Source organism: Ambystoma mexicanum, chromosome 1q (assembly GCF_040938575.1).
Source record: "Ambystoma mexicanum isolate Mex_15411 chromosome 1q, UKY_AmexF1_1, whole genome shotgun sequence".
Lineage (NCBI taxonomy): Eukaryota > Metazoa > Chordata > Amphibia > Caudata > Ambystomatidae > Ambystoma > Ambystoma mexicanum.
The window spans coordinates 815804902-815830329 of record NC_090922.1 but is presented as its reverse complement, the minus strand read 5'-3'; the positions used below and the strand labels follow the sequence as shown (position 1 = coordinate 815830329).

Genomic DNA, 25428 nt, shown 5'->3' with positions numbered 1-25428 from the left:
CTCATTGGACTTGCAGTAGTGGAGCTGGATGGGGTGGTTGTGTTTGATTGCGCAGAATCTGGGATTGAGGGCATCCGTGCCAGATTTGCCTGTTGGCCAACCAACATGGCCTCTACAAGCCTGGAGGTGTGGTCGTTGCCCTCCCGCACATGGCGTGCAAGGGTTACTATAGTGCTCGCAAAGCGTCCGATGGACCTCGACAGGCGACGCACTGAGGCGCTGTAGCTCTCCCTCTGCAGCCTGGATTCCTCTAGCTGCCTCTCCACCAGCTGGGTGAGGGTAGCCTGCTGGTCCTCCATCCGCTGCATGCGGGCATTCAGTTCGGCCATGGATGGGGTGGGCGACCTCATGGGACTCCCCAGTGATGTGGGGCTGAACCCCAGCTCATGGAAGGAGCCCAGGTCTTCCAATGTGGGCATCTCCCCCTGTGGCCCTGTTTCCGAGTGCTCTTGCGGGGCACTGTTATCACTGCAGGCCGCCCCCTCAGCAGTGCTGCTGCCTTCAGTGTTGTGTTGGGTGGCCATGATAGGTTCCCGTGGCACCTGTCTAGACTCAGGCAGTGTGGAGACGGTGGGGATGTCGGTGGTGGTGGTGGGCGGCACATCTGTAGTGGCTGGTAATGTGGCCAGAGGTGCAGAACTGCCGGCAGCATCCTCCTGTGTGGTGGCGGTGGCTTGTGTACTTGCCGGTGCAGATTGGCTGGCCTGTTGTGCAGTATCACTGTCACTTGAAACAGCTGTGAGGACACAAAGGGCATGCAATTAGTGTTGTTGTGGTGGCAGATGGGTGCATCACATGCGTCATTAAGATTGTACATTGAATAGTGTTAGTCACATGCATCTGATTGCTGGTGTATGCATTCTGTGATATTGGTTGCCATACGGATCATGATGGGTCCTTTGGCCCACACATGCACTGCCTGGGGGGGGTTGTTAATGGGTCCTTTGGCCCACACATGCACTGCCTGGGGAGGGGGGGGTTGTTAATGGGTCCTTTGGCCGACACATGCACTGCTTGGGGGTTGTGGGGGGGGTTGTTAATGGGTCCTTTGGCCCAGTACTCACAACTGCATAGTTACATGTGGCATTCATGTTTGGGCACTTACCGGCATCTGCAGGTGGGCTCACTCCTGCCTCAGCCTCCCCGATCCCATGGATTCCCTCTAGGTGGAGGACGGTGCTGCAACGCTCCTCCCATGCTTGCAGCCTCAGTGGGGAAGGGGGTCCTCCGCCTGTCCCACTGCTGCGTTGGCGGTGCATGGAAATGAGGTTGCGTACCCTCAGCCTCAGGTCGTCCCACCGCTTGTGGCAGTCCTTCACGCTCCTCACTGTCACGCCCACAGCGGTGCACTTGCGTGCAGCTTCGGCCCACACCTCCTTCCTCCGCTGCTGTGTGGCACGCCGTTGGTCGGCGCTGAACAGCATCTCCGCATTGTCCACAATGTGCTCCACCAAGACGGTTAGCTCCGCCTCGCTGAAGCGCTGTTTGCGCTGCCTCTGAGCAGGAATCCTGGCAGACATGCTGGTGGTCCCTTTTGGCTTCTCAGAGTTAGGATTGTGCTTTTGCAGGCTCTGGATGGCAATGGATTGTGCTTTTATATGATGGCCGCCTCTCTGTTTCCTGTTTTGGCGATCATGGTATTTCCGGTTCCGTGTCCGTGGCGGCGGAGGCGGACACGGGTTTTGTGCCACTTGTGGCTGCGTTATTTCCATTTCCGTGGGGTTTTCCGTGACGGCGGTAACAACGTTTCCGAGTCCGTGTGGTGCGCGCGACCGACAGCGTGTAATCGGACGGTTTTTTCGCAACCTTGCGGACACGGAAACGTTTTTACCGCTGTCACAGATTTTGCACGGTCCCGGACAGGCAGGTTGTAATGAGGCCCCAAGTCTTCAATTTTCATTCCTGGAACCCAGAGCACACCCTGGGTTCCACATACATCATTCCATTCCAATACATCAGGCCTCTTAATTCATGCACGCAGCCAACATAGTTACCTAGCTACAACAGATACATCTGATGGATAAGGGCTGAAGGAAGGGGGTCAGAAGGGGAGGCAGTGGGATGGGCACGAGTGAGAAGGACAGAAGTGTCAAGATCAGAAAGAGAAAAAAAGGGGGATAGTGAGCAGGGTGGCTGGACCACAGGGGGTGGACAAGGAGAAATGGGGGTAGGAGAAGAGGAGCGGAGAGTCACTACTTAAGAAGTGAAGTAGTTTATAGAATCAGAGAATCAGAGGGATGAAAAAAGAGAAGAGTCAGGGGGTCAGGGAGAGTGAATGGAGAGAAGAAGATGGAAAAGATGACTGGGTGATGGGAGAGGGTAAGTTCAGAGAAATATGATTTTTTTGATTGAGCAAAGCAGGATCATATGAGAAGTGTAAAGAAGACAGCACAGAAAGATCAAAGGGAGAATGGAACTTTTCCCGGCGACGTTGGGCTTTGCAAAGGCTGGAACGGAGGCAGGTGAGGGCAGGAGTAAGCCAGGGTTGGGGGGGCTTGTGGGAAGGCGAGAAAGGATGAGCAGAATAAATGCAGTTGAAAGTGGATAATCAGAAGGAGTGAAGGGTAGTTGCAGTATTGTCCGACGGGAGAGACGAGGAAGAGGCGATAGGGGGAAGAGACCAATAAAGGGGGGAAAGAAATGAGGTAGGATAGAAAAAGTGGTGATTTCGGTGAGTGAAAGGGTTCAAGGGGGAAGGGAAAGAGAGAGAGAGGGAGTAGAAGGTGATCAGAAGAGTACAGGGGTGAGCGGAGATAGTGCAAATGGAAGGGAATAAGAAATGATTAGGTCAAGGTAGTAGCCTGACTGATGAGAGAGGGTGAGGGAAGGAGGATTAAACGATAAGAGTCAATGAGTGACAGAAGAGAAAAGTGGCTAGAGTTGGTACAAAAGTGGAGATTAAAGTCGCCAAGAAGAAAGAAAGCTGAGGTGGAGGGAAGAAGAAGAGAGAAGAGAGTCGAGATGGTCAGCGAAATCAGTGGACGGCCCGGAGGTCAGTAGGCAGTAAGAAAAGAGAGAGGAAAAGGATTTGAAAATTATGAAAAATTATACCCAAAAGAAGTAAATGTAGGAAGACCAGAAGCAGGAGATGACAGGGTCCAGGAAGAGTTAAAGAAAATCCCAGACCCACCACTGCGCCAGAGGCACGTGGGGTATGGGAGAAATGGGTAGAAGTATTATCAGGAGTGATCCAGGTCTGAGTAAGACAGAGGAAATGAAGATTGAAGCACAGAAAAAGATCAAAGATGGAATGGGTCTTATTACAAGCAGAACGAGTATTACAGAGACCAAGATTAATAGAAGGGAGGCAGTCAGAAAAAACAGAGGGAAGTGACGGATTGGAAAGGTTGCGAGTGCGGGTAGAAGAGGGCTGAGGGAAGGAGTGGTGGCAGACCCTAGATGTGATGGAAGAAGACATAATGAATAGAGAGAATAAAAGGTGAGTAAAGTATAGAAGGTAATGAAGGGTAGGGGCAAACAGGAAGAGACATTGCCCATAGAGGTTCCCCCTTTGAATGGGACACCCAGGACAGGGAAACCCACAAGCGTAGAAAATGTAGGCGGAGTGGTGCACGCGATCCTTCTGGACTCAAGTACTTACATACCTGTCGGTAGCTTTTGCAAGCTCCCTTGGGTCTGTGATTTTCTTGTCCACTAGATGCTGGTGTAACGCCATTTCACAATTTCTAAGGACATGCTTGCATGCAACCAAATTATACATTCCTTCAAATGCGTCAACCTTTTTACCTGTGACCCATTCACTCAGGTACTTCCAAGGACTGAGGTGTAAAGGTCTCAAAGGTTTGATTGACATTCTTTGTGAACACTCTAAAGCTCCCAAGATATTGCTCTGCAGTTTTGCAGAACTTCCTGAGAACAGCGGTCCGAATTTTCTCATAAATGGCCCTCTCCTGAGGAGCCAATACAATAATCACATTAGTTCCAGCTGTCGGAAAGTGGCTCACAAGGGCTGCTCCCCACAATTCTTCCTCCTCCTGGAGACGGAAAGCTAACTCCAGTGCTCCAAACCAGTCGAAGATATCCTACCCTCCTCGTATGGTTGTACTAACTCCTTGGGGGTGTGACGGCTAAGCTTTCCTTGGGTGCCACCACTGGACATACTCCCCTCAGTAGTAGAAGTCTGTTTGTGTTTCTCGATTGTCTCCAGAAGTTCTTGCTCTCGCAGCTCCAGCATGGCCTGGTCCCGCTGTTCCATTTCTGTTCTTCTAAGGCCACTCTCCCCTCCTCTAAAAGGAGTTCCCTTTCAATCAGTTATGCCCCAGAGAGACCACCCGTGGAAATATCTGAGACGTTGAACCCAACAGAAACCTAAGATCTTGCTGACCCTGGGATGAGTGAGAAACTACACTACCCACCCTTTGGGAGGTGTGGTGAGGTCAGCTGTCGCTATCACTGTCCCCAATTACTTCCACGCCACCCGAGTATAGTGGGTACCTGAGTTGGGGCTTCCAGATAGGGGTTCCTTGGGCCTCCTCCACCCGCTAGTTCCTTCAAAAGCTCGGAGACGCTTAATAATTCATCCTTGCTAACCTTACTGCCAAAAGGGAGTCCTCTTTCTTTACATAGCTCGAGTTTTGGCCTTCAACCCTGCACAGAGCGCATTTCTATTTGAATTGTAGCAATAAAAAATGCCTGTCAGTGTTTCTAACACTAACTGTACACTTTTTTTATTTTGGAAGACTGCTGTAGACACAGTCTGTATTAAATCCCACTGTTGCCCACCAGTGTAATGCAATTACTACTGATCCCCAGGAGTACAAGGATGAGTAGTGGCTAAACCACCTACTCAGCCCCACACTACTACTAAACCAGCAGTAATCCCAATCAGAAAGGTAAAACAGACACAGCCTGGCATTTATTCCTCATTCACTTTTTGTCCTAACGTGGGCTGAGGGCAGGCTGTACTCTCAGGAGGGGTATAAAGTAATCATAGTAGCAACCCAAACAGCGATAGTACAAAGACTCAAAAAAAAAGAATGTCCAAGCTACGTTCTATCAAACATATATATGCTTTAATTAAAGAACTAACTAGAAAACAGCAAAAGCCACTCTTGTGGAAAGAACACAGAAAATGCAGATCTTGCAGAAAATGGTACTCTGGGTACTTAAGCAGGGGTGATCAGGCAAGCAATTGCACAGTGTCACTTTAGAGTGTATGACTTTTCAAGAAAAAGAGCAACAAGGGTCTTAAAAGTCAGTATATAGTCCAAGGTGGATCTGGGGGACTGGGACTCTCAACAGTACCTTGTTCTTGCTCAAAGGTGGTTTGACAGCATTGACTTGGTCTTCTCTGCACTGTCCTTCCGATTGAAGCAGGTTTGAGATGTGTCGAGTTGTGTTGATCAAGACAGTGAGTCACTGTTGAGTCGGTTTCGAGACAGGGCTCTGTGCAGTTCAATCAGGCGTTCAAAGTGATGTGGTTCAAAGGGTCCAACTAACGCAGGTTGGCAGTCGAGTCAGTTCAAGACCATGTTACTCCTGGGTTGAGTTGATGCGTGACACAATGACTTCCATTGGTTTGAGTTGAGGTTGGAGTCCAGTTGATGAAAGGTCCTGTTGGTTCAATGCAGTGCTCAAAGAAGCAGTGAGTCAAAGTCTTCTGCAGCAGTGAGATAGTTTCCTAACCATGGCAGCAGTGATGGCTGCTGGAGTAATGCAGCATTGAGCTGGTTTGAAGATGTCGGCGAGCAGTAACAATTCATGGTGCGGCAAAAGCAGCACCATTGTTCCTCTCAGCTCAAATGGCCACAAATGTGGGTTGGAGCTGTGCAAACAGGATTCTGTTTGCTGGCAGCCCCAATCCAGGGGCGCCAGGGCAAGTTAGGTCCTTCTTACATTGCTGTCCCAGTCCAGTGGGTAGGCTGACACCTGAAGAGGTACCTTCCCCTCCAGTGAGGAGCCTAGTTCCAGTGCAGCTGGCAGAGTGGCAGACCTTGGTCCAAAGCAGTTTACCCCTGGTGTGTCTTGGGGATGGTTAGGGAGCAGAGCTTTCCGCTGCCTTGGATAGCACCTGTCTTCACCTCCATAGCAGAGGACTTTAGAATGGACTGCATTCCCAACAAGGATCCAGAGATGTATTCTTCTTGGTGTCCAGGAAAGAATCAAAGAAGGAGAGGGTGACCCCTTCCTTTTAAAGATAAAACATCACAGAGGATTGGACAGAAGCAAGTCTGCTCTAATGGGTTCAATCCCTGTCAGTGCAACAAGTGACCCTTGCTGTCATTCATCATACTAAGAGTGACTTGTTTCGCAGGAAATAGAGGAGATTTGAAGGAAAAATATGCTCACTGTAATGTAAGATTGTGGACCCCTTTTATAGGTCTACTTCTTCCCCTCTGGCTGGCCTAACTACCCTCTTACCATGCCTACATTCCAAAAGCCCTTTGGTGTACAGAGATCTGGTGTGAGGCTGCCTTTTTAATGTGAGTGTCCCTTTTAGGCAGGGTTCCTAGGAGATCACCTGTTGAGAGATCCTGTGACCTGACAGGAGGTGTTACTCTTTCCCCGGGAATCAGGAAGACAGCAACTGAGACTACTGTCTCACTTGCTGAAGTTGGGACAACCAGGCTTCTATAAGCACACATTGTCAGGCTTCTATAAGCACACATTGTCCTCACATAGCTGGTTTGTTCTCAGAAAGCTGACACCTGTACAATGTTAAATTGGTATGGCTTTAATTATTGTGTGTTCGTATCAGTCACCATACCATAACTATAGAGTTTACCCTGCCACTATGCGGATCAGTGCTCCAGACATTTATTTTAAAGTGCAAGCATTTACTCCCATTTGTTTGTAAAATTGGGAGTAAAATGTTTTTTAGAGAGTACAAAATTAAGCCCCATTACCAGTGGGAGTATTATTTATAAGTGAGTAAACATTTGTAACTGTGAAACAGTGAAATGTTTTTTTAATAAATATTTGTTTGCACCTAGATATTCATGCACATTAAAAGATACATTTCTACTTCTTAGATCAGGCAGTAATAACAGTAGAGTTTCTTCCTGTGGCATTACATGTACTACTGGCACAAACATACCCATGGAGCAGTGTAGCTGAAAACAGAGGTTTAGGCATCTATGTGCCTCTTTCACATTTTTTGTTGGGTGTAATTTGAAATCCCTTGTTTTCTTTTTTTAGGACTATGGTCTATTTGAATGCATTAAAAGTGGGCAATAACCCCTAATCTATAGGGCTGATTACACTGTGGATCAGAGGTGCAGAAGTCAAAATGTCACCTCTGGCAGCAGTGACTTTGGATCACAGCAGCTATCAGGAATGTACATGTGACCTTTGAACCTGCACTCAGCCATTGAAGAGCAGGTGCTGCAGTTGTTAGGAGACCGGTGCACAATGGCATGTTTATGCACTATGCTTTTGGCATGGGGCTTCATGAAAGGGGGGCGCTAATTGCAGACTCCCCCTTCATTAACGGAATTAACCACATTGTTTTACTATATAATAAAAATGAAATAAGCTACTGCTTCCACCCACCTTACAAAAGAAAAACAGGAACTGATAAAGAGAAAATGGAAAGGAACCGTAATCGGGGCAACGTATTCAGCACATACCAGAGGGGTAATTACTTGGATTGCGCCACATGTACCCTTTCAATTATTGCAGCACACAGTAGAAGCAACCGGGAGAATGGTGGGGATACGAGGGATGGTGGAAAACAGAGAATTGTGCATTGTAAACACATATGCCCCGAACCAAGACACAGTGACCCATTTTAAGCCCCTGTATGGAAAAGTTAGCCCATATCTGGGAGGTGTAGTTGTATGGGGAGGAGACTTCAAATGCACGCTGGACCCCAGGGTGGATAGGTCAGACAACAAACAGTATAGGCCCACCCCTGCAGCCAAAATGTTGCGGACCCTGCTAGGTGACCTTAAACTAGAAGACGTATGGAGACTACATCACCCATACGATAGGCATTATTCACACTACTCTGCGCCACAAAACCTGTATACCAGATTAGATTATATATTTGTCAATTCCGAACTCACCGGGGAGATAGCGAGCTCGGAATATAAGGCGAGGGTCTTATCAGACCACTCACCTTTGCTCCTGAAGTGGCAATATCAGCCCCCAGACCAAAGATCCCAACATGGCGGCTTAGAGCCGAAGCACTAAACGATACAGAGCTCAGGGAGGATCTAAGGGGGGAGATAATAGAATATTTCAAGAAAAATACGGGTAGTGTAGATTCGGAAAGCACCCTGTGGGAGGCATTCAAGGTAGTGATAAGAGGGGCAGTGATATCAAAATCCAGAGGGCTCCAAGGGGACATAGTAAAAGAGCTGCAAAACACGGAAAGAAAACTAGAAGCAATGATGAACAAAGGGGATGCCACCCGAGCAGACGCCAAAGCCATGAGCCAATTAGAACAAGAATGTGGAGTACACTGGGAGAGGTTATGCAACCTAAATTACAAGAAGTACATAGAAAGGCAACATGCTGGGGGAGATAAGTCGGGAAGGCTTCTGGCATGGCTATACAAGCAAGAGAGGCCCAGACCCACGATAAGAGAGATAAGAGAAGAGAGTGGTCAAATACTAAATACCCAAGAGAGTGTAAATAAAGGATTCCAGAAATTCTACCAACACTTATACGCAGATACAGGTGGAGGAGATGAGAAAGAGATATTGGAAGACATCGGGTTACCGAAATTGAGTGCAGAAGAGAAAGAGACGCTAGAAGCCCCCATCACATTAGAGGAGTTGGAATTAGTGATCAGACAGTTGCCCACCAGCAAAGCCCCTGGAACGGATGGGCTCCCTAGCAAGTTTTATAAAACGTATGAGTCGGAGGTGCTCCCCCCGTTATTGGCAATGCTACGCAACGATTATTCCGCTTCTCAAGCCAAATAAGCCCAGCACGGATTGCGGGTCATAGAGACTGCTATCCATGCTAAACCAAGATAACAAAATACTCACGGCAGTGCTAGCAAATAGGCTGGGACGGGTTATAAACAAATTGATACATCATGATCAGAGAGGTTACGTCCCAGGTAGAAGTATAGCCGATAATCACAGACGGCTTCACCGCGTCATTGAACAGACAGAAAGAGATAAAAACGAAAGTGGCAATAGTCTCGCTCGACGCGGTGAAAGCCTTCGACTCAGTGAGGTGGCCTTGGCTGATGGCAGCCCTGAAAGAATATGGAATGGGGCCCGGTAATTTACGATGGGTGACGCTATTGTATAGCTCGCCGATGGCTAGAGTCAAAACGGGAGCGATCATCTCGGATAAATGGCAACTCAGCAGGGGCACCAGACAAGGCTGCCCATGGTCCCCGATGCTGTATATTCTCGCATTAGAGCCCCTAGCGATATAGTTGAGGCAGCAATATGAAGAGATAGGAGTCTGAACCAGTGAGGGGCCACACCTCATATCACTGTACGCAGACGACATGCTGCTGTACCTAAAATACCCAGAAGAAAACCTGCAATATATCCTAGAAGTGATGGAAGGATTTGCGATATTCTCCGGCATTGCGGTTAACCCCGGGAAGTCGAGTATATTCCCCTTAGGAAGATACAAGGGTGTGCTGCGAGACAAACTACCGGTACTACAAATACCTTGGGAGATTAGCACATTCCGATACCTGGGGATAGATATTTATCATGAGGTGGAAAAGGAACATAAATATAACACAGAGACAGCAGTAACTAATATTGAAAACAGCATGAGGTTCTGGGTTAGACTCCCCTTAGCTATGATGGGAAGGGTGGCATTGCTGAAAATGGTTGTCTTGCCCAGACTATTGCACTTTTTTGTGAATATCCCATATTTGCCACCTAAACGCTTTTTTGGTAAACTGCACAGCATATGTAGAGGTTTCATCTGGCATAACACCAGAAACAGAATTGTTTTATGGAAACTACAAAACACGTACGAGAGAGGAGGAATAAAATTGCCCAACTTTGAGATATACCATTTGGCGAGGCAGCTACAGTATGTGGCCAATTGGCTAACTGAGGAGACAACAGCAGAGTCCAGACTGCTGAGGGCCGAATGTACACCCTTCTTTCTGAAGGAACTAATATGGCTGCCAAGGTCAGAGCTGAAAGGGCGACCGAAACTGTTAGAACTGGGGTGGAAAACATGGCATAAGAAATGCCAGGTCATGGAGAACCCGACACCGTGTTCCCCTCAAGCACCGCTGGTGGCACTGAGGGGAGTAGACGAACAACTGAGGGAAAACGATACGTAGGCACTGGGAACCGGTGGGCATAGCAACACTGGGGGATGTGTGGCGGGAAGGGAGGGCACTGGAATTCACTACATTAATGGAGGAAACCGGAGTGCACCCGGGGAAATATATTACCCACACTAGATTGGTAAGGCAGATAAAAGCCACAGAGATGACAAAAGGTCAGAAATAGCATTGGAAGATCAACCAGACTCGGCCATAGAGACAATGTATGACATCTCGGAGGGAGGGCATGAGGTATCCCAGATATATGAACTATTAATGTCCAGTGTGGGGAAAGAGGTGACCCAGCTGAGACGAGAGTGGGAGGAAGATGCAGGAGAACCCATGATAGACTGGCAATGGGAAAGAGCACAGACATGCCATAAGAAAGTGTCCAGGAATGCTAGATTACAACAGATCCAGCTATATGTACCCACAGAGCGTATATGACCCCTCAAAAGGTAGCCCAATTTCAAAACAGAGATACACAAATGTGCCCCAAATGCAGAGAAGAGAATGCAGGGATGACGCATATGTTTTGCGCATGCCCAGAGATCCGGAAGTTCTGGGGAGAGGTTATCCAGCGCCTAATTGAGAAAGGTATTAAACTAGATGTAGAATCGGTGTGGGCATGCCTGGTGGGAGGATTCACTAGACCAAGGTAAAATGAAGCATATATGCAAACTCAAGGACTTGGCTTACATCTTAGCCAAACGCAGAATAGCTACGGGGTGGAAAGCAAACCAGAGACCTCGGTTAGAGGTGTGGTGGCATGATCTACAAAAATGGGCAGAAGCGGAAACAGTAGCATGGTATGAAGCAGCCTACAAAGGGGAAGACGAAGAAGTGGGAGCGCTGATGGACTGGGGACAGCTAATAGCTACACTAACTCAGCCTACGCGCGTCAGCTTAAGCGAACATGACACCTCTAGGAGCACTGATGAAGAGATGGCCCAGGGAAAAGAAGGTTAAAAGTGCAATAAAGTAAGCTCGAGTTAAAGGAGGGAGGGAAAGGGAGGAAGCGATAAACATATGCTAATGTATATGATGTTTGAATATGTAATATTTTCGCTGCCGGGCGTGCTGTGATGTGTTTATTATGAAAAATTAATAACAATATTTCTAAAAAATGAAGGGCTTCCACGCCTTAGCCAGAGGGCATTGTGTCATAGAAGATCTTGAAAATCAAAGTGTCTAATTTTGAGATATTTGGGTAGATATTGGGTCATTTCCTCTGGGAACCCCCATGTTAAAAAGTGTTCAAATGCAATTGACACCGCATTTTAAAACTATAAAAAGCATCCATTAACAATTCTGAAAATGTCATGTAGCAGCGGATGCCTTTAAAATTTACTATGGCAGTTTTTCAGACTTTTCCATTTAAGCAATCAAAAGTTATTGACAAATGTTTAAAAAAAGAAATCCGACTGACAGTTCATCTTAATCTTAACTACGCTATGCGCAAGAACGATGGTATAATATATTTATATAGATTATGCAAAAAATAAAACATCATTGTTGGAACCTGAACTCACCCTCCTCTTTTGGATTGTTTTTAATGTGTCAGTGTGCATCTATAATATGTACATACAGGCATCTCAGATTCATCACAGTTGGGGGGATTCTCCCACACCGAGTGTCTTCCCGAGGACTCCAGTGAGGCAGGTGGAGGCACTCTATCGGTCACAGACTACCCAAAGCACAAGACATCCCCTCTGCCAAGGCAGGCAACACAGGGGCCAACAGAAAGGCATAGGACGATTCTGGAGGGCACAACCCAGAACCCATCTCATGTGCCTAGAAGCGAGTAGTGCCAATCTCCTAAGAAAACCAGGGCTACGCTTGCATTTCAGGATTGGAATAGTAATCTTGTAATGGTAATAAAAGATTACTTTAATTATAGCTCACCATTTAAAAATGAAATTCGAGAACTCTCATTTCTTTCCATCGAGTCCAACAATGTGGGCAGGCCAAGTATTAAGAACACTTTAAGACCAATCGACAGAGCTGTTGTTCAGACAATACCCTGTCTCTATGTCCATGAGGATAATAATTAAGATGCTGGTGGCATGTAAGATTGTGCATCTGTGTTGCAGAACCACACAGCCGAGCAGAGAGATACTGAGATGACATTGCAATTGGAATTAGTCTGGGCAAAGAAATGAACAACAACAAGGTGGGATGCACTGGTGAAATTGGTGGGATCGCTGTCCCAGATCCCAAGCAGTAATCCCTACTGATCTGGGACCTTGACTGATCCTACACTGATGTGGTACAAGTTGTAGGGTTTCTCTGGTGGTGATTATAGGTGGGCTGTAGCTGGGATTGTTGCACCACACCTGAGAGCATAAACCAGTGGTCGATGTGAGCAGGAACGGTCAGGAGACGAATCCCACTACTTTTTGCAACCATTTCCCCATTCCAGAACTGTTCTTTGTAACGTTGAAGCACATTTCTCGACTATTCCACCCAATAGCAGTTACAGCTAAATTGAAATCTATTTCTATTCAATTGGCTGTCAAGCAGCAGGGCTGCAACCCTTGATAAATATGTGGCGTGTTGCTCCCCGCTGGGTTACAATTTCACTACTGTTTTTTTGGTACACTTCTACCACTGGCATAAACATAAAAGTGTGACAGGTGATGCGACAGCTGTGAAGAGAGGGGTCATCTCTATCGGCAGAGCAGACCAGGCCAAGTTGAAGCAATGTTCATGAACCTCTGCCATAGAACCAACAGCATAATGAAAACGCTTTCCAACCTGTCTGGGTTCCAGAAGAAGGGGTGCTTGAAGAAGTCCTTCACTGCCTGGTGATCCTCATCCTGTGAGAGGAGCTTTGTGATCAGGTCCCTCGCCTCCGCGCCCATATCTGGACACACTTCCTCCAGGACCTTGCCTTCTGGCACGCAGCGGACCTGTCCACCACTTACCAGGAACAAGACCAAGTCTGCCAAGCCCTGAGATGGAAACAAGAATATCATTATTTTTCTCAGCCACCACTGCCTTTTGGATTTGATTAGATATTGTATAATTGAATATTACATTTAATTGCTTCAATACGTTTCTTTCTGATCATTTAAAATATTCGGACATCTGAGGATTAAAGGGTAATTGATAGTTATCAATGTAATTAATGTAGTACCTGCTAGACTACTTTTAAACCTTTTACCGTCATAACAAAGTTACCAATTTTGGGAATTCAGCTGAAGGCCCCGTGTATTACACACAGTGCCTACGGCTTTCCCTGCTACCGCTCTCGTGCACTCAGGTCTACAAATAAACTGCTTCTCGAGGTGAATGAGATCCTTTTCTGCCCTAGTTCGAAATTGTGCAACTCTCATCTTTTGTCACTTAAGAAGACCTCTCATAACGTGACTGCAAAGCAAAAGTGAACTCTTGGCTGTTTAAATCTTAAGCCCTATCCTCCAACACTTCGGCTTTCATTATGACTCCTTTTAAGTTGTCCCTCATATTGCATATGGTAACTACCATTACTAGGTAGACGTTGAGGAGCAAGTGCAGGTTCGATTCTGGGTGGAGTCATATTGCTGGCTTGGTTCCAGTGTCTTTGTGAACTGAGAGCCAAGCTCAAGCCAGCCAAGCTTAATCTTCAAATGCAAAGGAGAACGTTAAAGTACCACTGCCATCTTTCGAAAGTTAAAGGAATTGCAAGCAAGCATCCACTTATCCCTGAATGATCCTTTCTCCAATCATCAGACAAGCGAGTTGGAATATTACACTTACCCCCTATTCACAATCAAAAGCAGTACGAGTGGCTTTTGCTGGCCAGACGCTTCCTTGTACAAATAAGAAATAATACAGATCTTGGGACTGAACGAGGGCAGTTTTGTTTTTCTTTGTGCCTGCCTGGCTCGGGGTTGGTTCTTAGAGCCAAGCCAGAATTCCAGGCTGTGCTCTATTCCGACTCTTCCTATGAATTCTCTGGCTCCCAACCTCTGTTACTACATGCGTGATCTGAACGTCTCTGCAGAATTAGGCCTTTACCACACTACCAGTTGAAAACATGCAGATATATGACGTCCCTTAGGGCTCTATCCTCTCGCCCTGGCTTTTCAACATCTACCTGGCCCCTCTTGCCCACTTGATCTCCACCTTCTCTCCTCATTTCCAGTGTTATCCTGATGACACACAGCTCCCCTTTAAGCTCCTCCTTTCCTCCTCTCCTTCCTCTCTCATTCCCGACTGTCTGACTGCTATTCAGGCATGGCATGCTGTTAATGATCTATGCCTTAATGCCAGTAAGACTGAGATCCTTCTCATTGGGACTCCTGTCCCTCCTTTTGTCCTACTCTCTGGCCATCCTCCTTGGGTCCTCCCTCCCGACCCTCGTGTGAAGCAGCAAACCTGGGTGTCATCTTCAACTCCTCTCTCTCAGAGGCATTCTTCCTTTCCTCACCGTCCCCCAGAAACTCAACGTCTCCAGAGCTCTGGTTCTCTGCAGGCTCTGGTTCTCTCTATTACAACAGCCTCTTCCTCAACCTGCCTCTTTCTTCCCTTCCGCCCTCTTTAACTAATCCAGAATAGGACTGCAAAACTTATGCTTGGCCTCAAGCCCAGGGACCACATCTCTTCAGCCCCAAGTCTCTCCATTGGCTCCTGGTGACTGCAAGGATCAAATTGAACACCCTCAGCATTAGTCACAAGGCTTTTTGGGGCCTGGGACCCTGCTGCCTCCAACTTTTTTCTGCCTAAATACCTCCCCGCTGGAGTCCTTCAGTCCTCTGGCTCCAACTCTCTGTAGCTCGGACATTTCTCCAAGCAGAGAGTGGGGGGGAAGATCTCTTTCTTCAGAAGGGGCCTCCCTCTGGAATGGCCTCCCAGCCCCTCTCAGACTTGAGCTGGATCTCCTTAAGTTCCAGAAGCTCCACAAGACCTTCCTTTTCTCCTCTCCACCCTCTTGCTTCCCTCTCCCCCTCCCTTGTTAATGCTCCTTGCCATTGCAACTGGTTTCCTGGTCCCTTATGAGTCTACTGGGGCCAGACCCTCCTTCAGCAGTCCCCCTAACCAGCACTTGCCCTCAGGTACCCTTCCCCGACCAGCATACTGAGTCCGGTCCACTCTACTCGCACTAGTCTACCCCTACCCTTTCTCCTGGCATTTTCCCTCTTGGCTTCCTTAGCACTTGCCTAGCCAATGAGGCCCTCTTCCACCTACACTTCCCCCTTTCCCCCCACGCCCATCCATCCTTCCTCCCTGAACCCCCCCCACACCCCATTTGCACTTCCTATCCTGCACTTGCACGATCCGAATGCCACAAGGCCTAGTAGGACCATTTTTGTTTTTCTCCTTGTCCTCCCACCCCCGTCTTGTGGCGCCTCGAAACACCTTGGCTGTATAGGCGCCATACAAATGTACAATAACAAAATAAATATATAAAGTAAAGAGCGCATGAACTACTTTAAAAAAAAATCTGTATGTCGCGTTTTTTCGGCTGGAAGTGGATGTGGTAATGCAGCAGACCATACAGCTACTGTCTGGCGTAAAATAAAGCACAGTAGGGCCAGTAATGACCTTTGAGGGAGTTGTTCTGGAAAGGTAGTGAGAATGTAGACATCGGATTTTGATAAATGTTCACCCCCTTTGGGGCTTCTGTAGCAAATGTTTGCCCCTGCAGTTCAAAGGATGTTCTAGTGCTTCTCTGCAAAAACCAAAACGTTTTTTCTTCACTGCAGGTGGTTAAAATTTCGAACTCCAAATTTTAAGTACAGCTGAAAACAGTGGCAGATTTAAGGCAAAGGGCCCCGTGAGCAAAAATGATATAGGGCACTAGGTGGCCGAGTCCTGGAGGCGGCGCCTAGAGTGGGCGGAGTTGTGCAATAACGAACTTTAGGGACAAATGCTTCTTTTAAAGTTGTATTCTTTGACAGTTTTCTGTGTTTAGGGGTCCGATTCTAGTTGGAGACAGTTGGGCCTCCTTGCCAGGTTTTGATGTCAATGGTGGTAATATTGAATGATCAAGTCTGAAGCTAATGTTGGAAACCATAGGGTTCAAGGAAATGGGCAATATCATGGGCAATGGGAAGGGACATTACAGGAGGTGATATTACAGGATAATTCCTACAGCATGTGCAACCATTTTGTGCATGTCCCCGGTGTTCTTACTCCACACGTTTGAAATGTCATTGAACATCACAGACTTAAAGGAGTTCACCTTTTAATCTCAAGGGTTACCTTTTTTTGTGGGTGCTGCTTGTGGCACTTTAAAGACCCCTTAACTCCAACCAACCACCTTCATATCTCCTCCAGCTCCACAGGGCCCTGCTGCAGAGCAGTGAATGGAAATGGAGAGGAAATAAGGGCAGGAAAGAGAGGGAGAAAAGCAGAGAAGGAGCAGGTAACATGGACACTGATGGGACAGGCGAGTGGAGAATAAAGGAGGGCAAAGCGTGAGGGAACGATTGAGAATGATGGAAGGCAGGAGATGAGGTGATTGAAGGGAGTCAGGTGAGGGTAAACGGTAAATGGGTGCAGAGAATGTGCAAGGGCAGGAGAATAGGGAAATAGTTAATGTGGCACAAGGGTGAGGGGAAATGCAGGGTAAAGTGGATTAAAGTGAGGGGAAATGACGAGCAGGGGTTCAGGAGTGTATGGAGAATGGGGAATAATCAAGGTCTAAAGAGTCGGAGAAATGAAGAGTGAGGGAGGGGAAAAGGGAGAGAAGGGAGACAAGTGAGTGAGGAATGGGGAGTGGAGGTGGACCAATGTGAAGGCAAATGATGTGGTGTGGCTAAACGAGAGAGGGAAACATTGAGTGAAGTATGGCAGGTTAGTATCCGAAAAGCGGCAAAATGAGGAATAGTGCAGGATCTTTATAACAAAGAACCTTTGGCAGAAATGGAGAAAGAAAAAGGCAGGAGGACTAAGGGAATGAGGCAAGAACAGGGGACGACATAGTGTTCCAAAAGAGCAGGAAAGAGTAGGATAATAGAGGTGAAATTGCTGGTAAGGAAAAAAGAGGGGTTCAAAAAGAATGCTGTGTGGGAGAAAATGGAAGCAGGAGGGAAAGGCATAAAAGGGGAGCATATTTGTGAATGCGAGGTGAGCAGGTGCTTGCCCTAGCTGTCCAATTGATACACAGTTACAGCTGCAATAGATACATGAATAGGGAAACAATTAAAATGCAGCAACTTAGATAAGGTTTTATTGAAATGGGTCAAAAAGATCCACATGATTGACAAAAATCCCCTTTGTGCGAGTTCTCCGTGTTCACCTTATACCAGGTTGGCAGCTAAACAAGCCCAGATGAAACCCAAGGTCAGGGAACAGGGCTGGGTCTGTCTGTAGGGAGGCCAACCATTTTGCAGGACTGTCCAAATTTCATGGGTCGGCTCCGTGTCTAGCACACATTAAGCTTGGGACAAGAATAAGGCCTGACTTTTCTCCTCTGAAGCAGGATCAGCTGTCCAAAGACTGCCCAGCTCAAACTTTTTGTGTGACAGTTAAAAGCGCAGGGAAGCACAGTGCCTTTCCCCCTGCTCCCCCATCACACCCAGGTTCAGCTTTGTGTCAACCTCAATTAAATAAACTGATTAGAGGTTGATGACCCAGGCACATGGGCGCCTGGGCAAGGACTGTTGCCCCTTAGAAGGTGCAATTGGTTGGTGATAATAAATTGGAGGGGAGTATAACGCTGCATGCTGTGTAAAATAATGGTTCAAGCAGATTACCATATATTGAATTCTTTTTCACTGTGAATACCTTTCTAAAAACAAATTATATTGTTTTTAGGTCCATATTCTTTTGCAGGCTGCTACTGCAATCGTGCATTCAGGGTGGCGAACGTAAAGCTATACATTTCTTTTTGCTTGACCTATTTCTATAACAATGTATATAATGTCAGGTTGGTTTGTTATGTGATTTGTGTACTTTTCAAGGGATGGATAGAAAAAATTATGACTTTGTTTTTGTAACCAACCTTAATAAATATTTGTGAACTATCACTGGAAAGATATGTAGACAAGTGCTTAAATCACAGCCTGCGTACAAATACTGATTTCACCACTTTAACGAAATGTGTGATCCTGGGCAAATCATTTAATCTCACTGCGCCTGATCAGCTGACATTGGTTGTCGCTAGAAGTGATTTAGTTTTCAATTTTTCCTATGAAGAAAACCCCTCATGGTTTACTAAACTATTGAGTTGATTAATAATAGTGACTATTTATATATTGCACAGCACATTCGCTTTGCTTGCACATGAAGACTTCTTTTAATGTCTTTACCAGTGGTGTCCTAGAGTACTAAAGACTGATGCCACTGCTTGTAATGTTATTTACTGTGATGTCGCTTCTGATCATGTCAATCCATTTAGTTCAAATTAGGGTTCTGCATATCTTTTGCTGGATAGGTCCAAAAGATAAATTTGAACATATCTGTGCCTTGTATGCCTAACAGTTCCACAGTGTTGTGATGTTGTTGTTCTGTGTATGTGTTCAATAGACTTGGGGTAAGGGGAAGCCCAAGCAGCTGTCCCTATTTGGGCTACTACACAGCAACATATTTCTTTCATGGTATTAAATGTGCACTTTGCCTTGTGTGCATGTTACATACACCTCTTTGCTGGCTGCTGTCACCGTAACTTATCACTTTATATGTTCGCTTTGCAGCAGGTTACAGACTGGCTTTGATAGCATCCAGCAGTGCTGTCCCCACTTTGCCTTTACTCTGGTTTCATCTGCGTTAGTACCTTGCTGACAGAGCAATTACTAACTTTTCAGTGGCAATTTATTGTTTCAGCTACCCTCAGGCTGCCTGCCCCGTGAGATTAATGAGCATTCCTTTGTATTCATCCATTCTTATTTATGCAACCCAAGGGTGTCCACCCCCCCCTAACTGTGGACAAGGGGGCATATTGAAATGGGCCCCCACAAGCACTGTAAACGAGCGCTAATATCACAGTTTATTGGACGGTCACTCTCAACTCGGGGAGTCCCCCCCCAATCTAGTATCGCGCAACAAAGTGCTTACCAGATTCAAACTTGGGCAGATTTCCAACCTATATAATACCACTCCGCTTGTACCCCGGGTGTCACCAATAAGCCAGGAACCAGGCTGGTGTATAGAATATAATAATTTATTTGTATTTAAATGTACACAATTGATAATAGCTTCACCACATCACCATCCACCAACTCTGTGGCATAACACAATAATCACATATGGAATGTACTTGCATTTATAGACTGACATACATTTCTTATACATTTTCACTCATCTATAAAGTGCTTTTGAGGTATATATATGTATAGTTGGTGCTTGCTGCAATCTATTTTACTACTAAGCATAAGCAAGCTTCACGATTTCTTTGCTTCTTCCGGTTTCCTGCATATGCACACATTTAAACTAACTGAATATCTTCATCGTGCATATGGCATAAGCTTCTTCATCTTGACAGCAACTGTTTCACCTTAGGCTCAAGATGTCACTTATCCATGGTATTTCGTCTCTTTGTCAGTATTCTTAGGTCGTTATATCTTCTACATGTGCGTCAGTCTGATTTCTTATGACGTCACCATTCGTCTTCCTTTAGTATATTCTTGGCTTCTTCGGGTATTACATTCTGACAACCGTCATTTCGTCTGGCCTGTAGATATGGTTTTCTCAATGGGTACATTACTGTCCAGGTTTTCTTAGGTGTCGGTACTTCAATAGGTGCTGTTATTCTGATAGGCACTGGGCAGAGCCCAACTGCGGCTCTCTGCTGGTTTATCTGCTCTCCATACGTCACATATTTTGGTGTGAACGTACCTGGTACTTTGGAGGGGGCGAATGGAGTGTGGATGGTGCTTGGCACTTCCTCTTCACTCCACCCTCTGGGCGATTCATCAACCACTCTCTCTTCTTTCTTTGCATTCTCTTTTCTGTCATCCTCTGGATCTAGACATCTAGGTCTGCAGAAATGTACCTTTGGGGTCCATATTTTTAAGACTCCCTTCAAACATCCAGCTGTTCTTACGTGCTCATCTTTGTTCCATGTCATTAGTTGACATTCTCCACTTGGATTGCAATAGATCCATTTTCCCACATAGTTTCTATGTTTCTTCGGATACCAAAACTTTGTTCCTTCTGGTGCATAAATGCTGGCCTTCACAAAGTCTCTTATTTCTTCGTCAGTCAGGTCCTTAGGCTTCCATCCTGACTCAACATCAATCATGATTTTCATTCCTATGGCCTTTTTTGCAGTTTTCTGGCACTGAGAGATTATTAGCTTGATAACACAGAATCCAAGCAATATCATCACCAACAGGGCTCCTAGGAACTTGAATGCAACTGCCATCCATTGAGGAACCCATGAAAACAGTGATCCAAACCAACTAGCATTGTCGACTTTGTCAACTTCATCTAGCATCTGATTCTGTAGTTTTGAGAGCATACCTATGGCTTCTGTTAAGGTTCCATTTTCGTCATCATGAGATGGTATAAATGTGCAACATGATTCTCCGATTTTTGCACAAACACCTCCATCCATAGCTGTGATCATGTCTAGGACATATCTGTTCTGAAGGGTCATTAATCGAATGGCTCTTATCTCTTCCTTGATTGCATTAAATCCCTTTATGGTTGTGTTGATGGCCTGCAGTAACTCCCATCTGGTTATCTGCAACCATTTAGTATTTGCTCCAACCTGAACTCTTGGCATCAAGATCAAGGTGAATACTGAAGAAGTCTGACTGAACAGTCTATGCTCATATGGGATAGCATTAAAAGCTTCTATGGATTTTGCAGAGAAATAATGTTCCCTCTGTGTTCTCTTCATAAACTCCATAGATCTCTTCTTTCTTAGGTGAGCATCTGCTTTCGGGAAACTGTCAAAATTCAGATCACTTTTTGGAATCACCAAAGCTGGAACATGGACATTCACCAATGTGCATTTACCTCCCCAATTCTTCGGCTATCTGATGTATGCTTTGAATCCAAATGCCCAATAATGATCCATGATCACTGCTGTTCCATGCATCATTCCTGTAGCATCGAAGATTCGTCCACAGTTCTGATTCTCTCCCATTTTTCCTGTACCATTGTTTCTGAAGCACAGTTCAGAATTCTCAATGCCACTATCTGTAGGGGTCCTCCTCTATCTTCGACCCATGTTAGCAGTCTTGCAAGTCTTGGCCATAATGGTTTAAATATCATCTGTGCATTTCCAATTGTTTCCTTATAGTATCCAATGGTCATCCATGCTCTGCAGATCACTACTCCTTTCTCCCATCCTTCTGGAGAAACACTGTTCCCCAAATTTGCATTTGACCTCTGTACTTCCATCTTCGAGCTTCTTCTGTAGATTTCCCTTTGACGTTCAGCTTTTTGTTTGTTTCTTTTCTGATCTCTGCTCCTTTAACTCCAGGCTTCTTATATCTGGTCACGATATTCTTTGTTTTGCCATTGTTTCTCGTCTTTATGTCTTGGACATAATCATCTTCATCTCGGTCAGTTGCTTCAGTTGCCCATTTGAGTGAAGCATCACTTCTCATGAACTGGCCTCTGGTCGTGCACATTGCTAAATGTGATAGGCAGTGTGCTGTTATGACATCTATCTCAATAGCTACAAAGATTTTTGACTTCCCCATGCTGTAGGGTAGTAGTGCACAAACAAAGCATTCTTCCTCTGAAGTCGTCTTCCAACTTCCTTCATATGTTGGTACCATATGTTGTTTCCCGAGTGTGCTGTGCTGTGCAGGTAATCATTCAGTTTGTTGTTGTCTTCTTGTGTGCTTCTTTTAATTCTTAAAGTCTTTCTGTAGTTTGCTAAAACCACATCCTTGAACACATCCGTATAGCTTCTTCTTGCTGGAGGATTCTCAGGTATCTCTATCAATGATCTGGCCGTGTCCACATGTATCATTTGAGTAGGAGGAAGTCCGGTAAGTCTTTCCTTGTCTTCCTGTCTCTTTTTGGCTCTGTTTATGAATGTCCATATTGATTCTGCCATTATCTCTTCACGTGATTGTATTGCAGGACTTGAGCTTGACCCTTTCATCACTGGATCAGACGTGCTCGTCAGTGCTGTCTCTGTTCGCTCATTCTCTAGAGTCTTTTGTTTCCTTAACAGTTCCTTTTCCATGTGTTTTATAACACCCTTTGGTAAAAAGCTTCTTGTTTAGAGCTGTCCAAACTCTCCCCATTTTGTGGAATGTGATTCTGCAGTCATTGACATTAGACCAGGTGTGTATGTACTCCTAATCTGTGTACGTGTACCCTTCATCAACCCTTTTTCAGGTTTACTTTGCCGACCCTGTCTCCGACTTTTCAATTCATCTGTTATCACAAGTGTTGCGTGTGTATCATTGTTTATCACATCCATCTCAAGTTCAGTCACTCTATAATTCTTTCTAGGAACTGGGATGACTATGTAAGGTCTGGGTAACTTTGCAGGTTTCATGCGTACATCATTAGGTGGGTGCACGAGAACCTGAACGCTTTGCGCACCAATGAAAAATGCAGTTCTAATCGTCCATGACAGTAGTATGATAATGAATACTTTGCATGTGTAAATAATACATTTGTATGTTAATTTACAGCATTTGTTCCTTGGCCAATATGAATGTCTCTCCTCATGAGGGAGGACAACGTTGCTGCTCTGATTTCCCATCTCGATCATCAAAGGAAGCAAAACTAACTCTTTAATGCATGCTAAAGATTGCCACTTTATCTGAATTCTGATGCCTCTGCTTGCAGGTCACGAGTGCTGAACTGATTATCCTCTTTGTCCGAATAATAGACTGGCTCTAGAAACATATAGTCGAAAGTTCCAAATGAGGCAATAAGTTCAGTAAGTTTTAATTTGCATGTTCCATGTAAACCAATTCCCAGTCTATGCCTCTAATCTGTTTCACTCCAGATGACATGTTGGTTCCTTGTCAGCATAAACAAAAGTGAAGTCCTTGGCAACACCTTCACGATCTGTCCCTCGAAGGAAAGTTAACACTCGTCTCCAGTGATTCTGATGCTGACTAGAAAGTTCGACCTGCATCACAAGTCCATGCAGGAGCATACTCAGATGTGTAGTGTGTTAGGGAGAATTCTCATTCTATGGCTAATTTCCCTTACCTATAGAGTCCCCCAGCAGCTTTACTGGATTTGAAGGGTTTGTTTCTTTTCTCCTGCTAAGAGTGAGACTCTTTTTCCCACTCTTAGGCATTTTTGCTATGTGTGTTCGAGGCTATTTTTGTGTTTAATGTCGATGGGGTTTCTCTCACCACCATAGGAGCCATCTTTATTCACATGTGTTACACAGCACCCTCCGTGCAGTGACACAGGGGTGTCGTAGCGACCCCCAAACATAGACTCCATACCCTGGGACTGACTACTTTGTCCCAGGGCATGTAAATTCCCCATTGACTTTAGTAGTCAATTTTTGTGAACTAAACCAGTACAAACCATCTTACTATGGAGGTACTGGGAAGGGTTAATAGTTTTTCCCTTATGTTCATTTTCGAGAGGGTACCGTACAGCCCCTCTCTCAAAAGTTTCTGGCTGGTGGCAGTGGTTACTACCGTAAATATTCGACCACAAATATTTTCCTATGGGATTTTCCCATTGTTCGAGGCTACCACATTTTCTGACAGCCTCCAACATACCGCCAGTGTATTTTAATATGAACTTTACTCCGGTAGGTTTTATTTGCCAGAACTTTAATATAACTTCTTTCTCGTGTCTTTCTCTAAACTCCTAACCCAGGTCAGGGATCCTTTGTTTGTCCTTTTGGCGGGCTTCTGCCAAGAAGCCCTCCTTTCGGCGCCACTGAGTCTGGGGTGGGTCCGTTGTGTGGGAGGGGGAGTAGGACCCCTGGACAGGGTTGCCTCTGCAACCCATGTCGCACTCTATCCTGATATGCTGGAGGGTCTCCCGCCAAGATGACCACTCCACGGTGTGAGTGACAGCTAGGCTGTATGAATGGGGCTCCTTTTGCATAAAAGCAGGGTCCTGAGGACTGGAAGAGCAAGACGTTGCCACTGGAACTAAGAAGCCGAAGAGGAGAGTAGCCAAAGACATCTGCAACGACTGAACCACCGGTGAAGCCCTGCTGCAGGATCTCACCACTTTTCTCCACACAACGAGAGAAGATCTTCATCTGCAAGAGCCTTCTTCCCTTGAGCTGGTGGGGCCAACCAGTTTGCCAATCGCCTTCCTGGACCTGCCTTGGTCGAATCGCCAGTACCCTGTACTCGGAAGGCCGGATAGTCAGGCACCAATCCACCCGGATTGCGATTTAAAGGAGCGTACCTTTTATTCATCGGGCAGCACCGTGGCTAGTTTCATCCCAGGGTAGTGCAGTAACTCGAACCTTCCTCCACGACAAGAGCCTCTCATCCTCTGCTGGATCCCCCAAACTGCAGGAACTACCAGGAACAACCACCACCGCAGGAGCCACTTCTTCATTTTAAAGGTACATTGTTCCGCCAGGCCGCCCTTTCTTCACGGTTTTACCTACCTGTTGGGTTGGCCGCCCCTCTCTCTTAACATTGTCTTTCGCTTTCTGAATCCACCTTTTCAACCTCGTTAATCAAAGACTTGACTGCAGCTACAAGAACATTTTGCTCCTGGGCCCTTGCCCTGTACCACTGACTCTGGCACAGGCCTATTGACTCTGGCTACATGTGTTAGACCTGCCTTCCTTAGATTGATTCTCAACTCGAACTGTGTGGGTGCTTCTGTTTATTATAAATACCCTTTCCTCTCCATTGCTAAACCTTGTGAAATGCCATTTTGCTCAGTTTTCATTTAAGTATATGCTATACTGATGCACTGTCTGATCTAAACTGGTGCACAAACTTGTGGGAAGTGTGGAAGTGTGGATAGGGTGTGGAAGAAGCTATTTCTATATAACTTGTGATTTCCCTCCCTTGAGAGAAATTGTTAGAGGATCCCTTGTGTGTAGTTTTCACTGTGCCGTTTTGCTCAGTTTTCTCTCTGGTTCACTTGGTCTACAATTTAAATAGGGAGTGTGTATAGTTTTCCTTGACTTATTTTAACAGCTTTGGTCAGTGTTTCCTTGTCCCCGAGTGCTGTAGGCCTAATGTGTATACCCTGAATACTGCTCATCTCCCTCTTGAGATAAGTCTGACTGCTCAGCCACAGCTACCAACTAAATCTTTGTGGTACAGACTGATACCAAAGGGGATTTATTGCTCTCACCTGTATTCTTAATCTTCTGTAGTGCTCCCTAAGGGAACTGCACAGGATTCTGC

The 25428-nt window shown here is 45.9% G+C and overlaps 1 protein-coding gene across 4 annotated transcripts in view; it reads right to left on the bottom strand.

Moving 5' to 3' along the window:
- The window catches only part of LOC138537078 (2-5A-dependent ribonuclease-like), a 402978-nt gene that overhangs the window by 215916 nt on the left and 161634 nt on the right, over window positions 1-25428 (bottom strand). For all 4 annotated transcript variants that reach the window (XM_069641426.1, XM_069641425.1, XM_069641424.1 and 1 more), the window contains exon 4: window positions 12980-13176. In XM_069641426.1, the coding sequence (XP_069497527.1) occupies window positions 12980-13176 (197 nt within the window). The remainder of the gene's footprint in view (window positions 1-12979; window positions 13177-25428) is intronic.